The sequence below is a fragment of the Equus quagga genome, unplaced genomic scaffold (assembly GCF_021613505.1).
Source record: "Equus quagga isolate Etosha38 unplaced genomic scaffold, UCLA_HA_Equagga_1.0 HiC_scaffold_13567_RagTag, whole genome shotgun sequence".
Lineage (NCBI taxonomy): Eukaryota > Metazoa > Chordata > Mammalia > Perissodactyla > Equidae > Equus > Equus quagga.
In genome coordinates, this window is record NW_025792527.1 from 1 (window position 1) to 4,299 (window position 4,299).

The following is a 4,299-nucleotide window of genomic DNA, read 5'->3' on the forward strand; positions in this document are numbered from 1 at the left end:
CATGACTCCAGGTGCTCAGGACTTTAGGAGCTGGACACCAGCCCACAGCCAGAGATGAGGGACAATGTGTCTGAGGGTGTAGACAATAAGGCTGGGGAGTGAAGGAGCCTATTCTCAAACCTGGAATTTACCAGAATGATGACCAGGACCCTAAATTATGACCCAGTTATATGAATGGGCCATTTGACAAGGATTAGAAACGTTGAGCCCAAGATGCTAGGGTTACATTGAGCATTTTGATACAGGGATGAAGCAGCAGATTTATTCAATACAACCTTATCTGGGCAGTCTCTTCCCTGTTGTGATGGGAACACATGATTAAAATTAAAACCGTGTAAGGAACTGTAGCAGTTACTCAAAAGTTAAACATAGAGTTACCATATGACACAGCAATTCCACTACTTGGTATGTACCCCAGAGAATCGAAAATCCATACACACTAAGACCTGTAGAAAATGTTCATCACGGTGTTGTTCATAATCTTCAAAAGTGGAAACAGACCATTGTCCATTAAGTGATGAACGGATGAACAAAGTGTGGTCTATCCACGCAATGGAGTAATATTTTTCCATGAAAAGAAATGACATCCTGATGCAGGCTACAACATGGATGGATCTTGACAACATTCTGTCACATAAAAGGAACCAGAGACAAACAGCACATATTCCATGATTTCCTTTGCATGAAACATCCAGAACATTCACGTCGACAGAAATAGAAAGTGGTTGAGTGGTTGCCTAGGGCTAGATGGAGGGAAGAGTTTTGAATGCCTGCGAAATCACACAGCAGCTCCTCGGGAGAGATGAAAATAGTCTGGAATTAGAGTGTGGTGGTGGTACAGAATTCTTCGGCTTTACTAAAAATCACAAAATTGTGCACTTGAATAGGATGACATTATGGTAGGTGAATTATATGTCAACAAAGCTTTTATTTTTAAAAACCTCTCGCAGGAAGCTTCATTTGGAACACACAAAGCATATCACCTGGCTTATGCTCTGGTGGGAACTGAATGAAGAATTGCACCATTTCAGGGGATACTTTAGGTTTGTTCTTGAGAAATGCAAACATGGGCAGCATTAGGCAGCAGTACCTGGAGAGGGCTGTGAACCATGTTCTATGGAAATCATTGGAGGAGCTGCTAACATTGGGCATTGCGTGGGCCTGGGTGGTGTAACAGGATAAGAAGCAGAGGGACATGGCTGAGACAGCAATGCCAGGACTCCCTGTGGAGGTGACTTAGGTGGCAGGTCTTTGGCCGTGTGAATCACACTGAGTTTGTGCACACAAAAAACCGAGCAGAGCTGGCAAACCCTAGCTAGGGTCTCAGTGGTCACTTCCAGTGATTCCACCAATGTCTCTCGTGCCTGTGACTCGGGGCAGGTCACCGATGCTCTGTCCTTATGTTTTGTCTTGCGTATACCAAAAATTTTAGACATATATCTACCTTGAAAGGTTGTTCTAAAATGAAAGGTGAAAGTTAAGAAAAAATCATGGGTGGATGACTGGCCTACGAAAATGCAGGTGGATTCCTCTGCCACCTCCTGGTGCCCCATTCCTTTATATTTTTAAACTATTAAACCAAAAGTAGAAGAGATTTGACACTTTGTTCATTTTTGTCTTTCAGGATTGATATGTACATAGAAGGTGTGGCAGATTTGAATGAAATGATCCTGCTTTTACCCATAACCCCACCTGCTGAAAAAGATGCTAAGATTACGCTCATCAAAGACAGAACAACAAATCGTTATTTGCCTGCGTTTGAAAAAGTGAGTTGGCTGTTCAGCATCTTGGGGGCACTGAGATTAGAGGAGAAAGAAGAGAACTGGGCATTCCTGGGACAAGGACCTTCACTCCCAGTCAACCTTCCTGAATCCTAGTTAATGGAGCATCCTGACTCAAGGCATTTTATAACAATCCACTGTGAGGAAGAATTGTAGCAGTTCTAGCCAAGTTATAATTGCTAGCAAAATTTCAATTTACTAGGACTCAATCTAGAATTCTCTCTTCAACGGAAATTTGGGGTCATAGAGCTTGGGCTGTGCAAGGTTCTGAGAGCCATGCTAGAGATTGGAACAGATCTTGCAGAACACCATAGAGGGGCTTAACTCCAAGAGGAACACGATGAAAGCAATACATCAGAACATATTCTGTGGCCAGCTCCCATAGCCCAGCATTTAAGTTCAGGGCACTCCACAGGGGCCTGGGTTTGGTTCTCAGGTGTGGACCTACACCACTCTGTTAGCGCCATGCTGTGCTGGTGGCCCGCATACTAAAAAATAGAGGAAGATTGGCATAGATGTGAACTCAGGGATAACCTACCTCAGCAAGAAGAAAATATTCTGGTATCACGTGTAGGGAGACATGAGACCAGCTGCCCATCAGGAGAATGTGGTGGAATTTCAGGGAATGAAAGAGATGTATCAAAACAGATGGGGGTCATGGATAAAGAAGAAGAGAGAGATGAAAGGATGTTAAGGGAAAAGAATCTACAAATTTGGGAGCACAGCTAGTAGATTTTTGAGAAAAGTCATGCAAAGTTCCATCATTAGCATAGTACCTGTGCTAGTGGATGTTTGTCTTTGAAGGTCAAGGAGGATATTTCAAGACCACAACTACCTGAAATCATGCTAAATAGAAATCAGGAACCAAAACTTGATTGTAAGAGATACAGGAGCCTTACATGTAAATAAAAGGATTGATCTCGCCATCCCCATCATTATGGAGCATGAAATCATTCTTTCATTCATTCAACAAGTGTGCACTCAGTGCTAGTGTGTCAACTCCTGTTCACGCCGGGAACAGTGTAGCACTAACCATGAGGTCCACTCTCCTGGCCCTTGTGGTGCTGAGAGTTCAGCACATTCACAGGTGACAAGCTCCTCAGTCACTGCAGTTTGAGGACATCTGTCCTCTGAGATCAAAGAGCTCTGTGATGACATAACTGAAAGATACACATTACAATATGGCATTTCATGCTTCATTATATTATTTGTTTTTATCCATACTTCTATGAGCATACATATTCTGGAAGGGTCTTTGCCAAATTCTTATGATCTTTAGTTGGTGGTGCCATGTGTGTTTTTTCCCTTTTTTGTCTGTGATTTCCGTATCTCTGCATATTTTTCATAAATATCACATTTTTTCTACAATATTTTGTTAAGAAAAATTCAAAGATACATAACAGTTGAAATACAGGTACAATGAACTCGTATATAGCCATCACCTATATTGAAAAAATTAGCCTTTTTTTATGATGTTTGCTTAATCATATGTGTCCCCATCCTCCTCTCCTCCAATCAAGTACATTATTTTTTGCTGCATTTTAAAGCAGGTGCAGACATCAGTGCAGTCACGGCTAGACTCTTCAGCAGGCAAATTAGAACATATTCCACCAATGTTGTTGACAGACACAGGTCGGGTAGGAGTCAGAGCCAGTGTTGTAAGGGGATGGTGAGTTCAAGGTGACCCAGGGTTATTTCAGGTCCCAGAGAGACAGACCAGGAAATGAGGAGAGCAGCCAGGTGGAGAAAGGAAGACTCTGAAATAGTCTGCTCAGGACTGAGGAAGGATGTCATAAAGGTGGAGTCTTTGCCCAAGGGAGAAAACAGAAAGAAAAATGGAGAGAGAGAGAGAGACTGAGAGATACAGATGAAGAGCCATGTCCTGATGTTTCAGGGCTGCACAGTGTAGGGTGTGAGACTGAAAGAATCAAGGCACAGAGGTGCTAAGCCCTTAACCCAGTGGAAGATGCTGGTAGGGAGCCCCAGTGATGTGGGAAGGAGAAAAGGAAATGGTATCCTAGGCTTCACTGAGGAGTGAGGGAAGAACAGCAGAGCCCACTCCTCCCGCTGTGTCAGTGATTCAGGGCCGGTGGAGAAGGACTGAAGCTCCACTCCGCCCAGTGAGGCAGCAGAGGAGGGAGAGCGGGCTGGAGAGAGCTGGGAGGAGCAGGGGGCCCAGCCTGCCTGTGCCTGTGTTCATGATGTGATTCCTCCAATTCGCCAGGTGTTAAAGAGCCACGGACAAGACTATCTGGTTGGAAACAGGCTGAGCAGGGCTGACATCCACCTGGTTGAACTTCTCTACCTTGTTGAAGAGCTTGACGCCAGCCTTCTGACCAACTTCCCTCTGCTGAAGGTGATCTCTTTCACAGCCCTCAGGACGGAAGGCCCACACCTCCCATCTTGGAATCTAATATTTGGCCTCTAGGGTCCCCACTATTGTGCAGGCCTTTCCTGCCCTCTGGTCTCTAAACTTAGCTTCTAGACCCTGGTGTGAGGCATGAACAAAATCTCCTTT

General features: G+C 44.3%; 1 protein-coding gene across 1 annotated transcript; it reads left to right on the forward strand.

The window, feature by feature from the left end:
• The first annotated feature begins 1,398 nt into the window (after positions 1–1,398).
• LOC124231951 (glutathione S-transferase A1-like) lies at positions 1,399–4,209 on the forward strand. The gene is made up of 2 exons (XM_046648946.1): positions 1,399–1,766; positions 4,006–4,209. Exons 1-2 carry the CDS (start codon positions 1,632–1,634, stop codon positions 4,207–4,209), a joined length of 339 nt encoding a protein of 112 aa, XP_046504902.1. The 5' UTR covers positions 1,399–1,631.
• Positions 4,210–4,299: the final 90 nt, after the last annotated feature.

Excerpts from the sequence above, each read along its gene's own strand:
- LOC124231951 (XM_046648946.1), top strand. The coding sequence starts at position 1,632 with ATGTACATAGAAGGTGTGGCAGATTTGAATGAAATGATCCTGCTTTTA. Across the intron at positions 1,767-4,005 it reads ATTTGCCTGCGTTTGAAAAA|GTGTTAAAGAGCCACGGACA; the intron begins GTGAGTTGGCTG and ends CCAATTCGCCAG.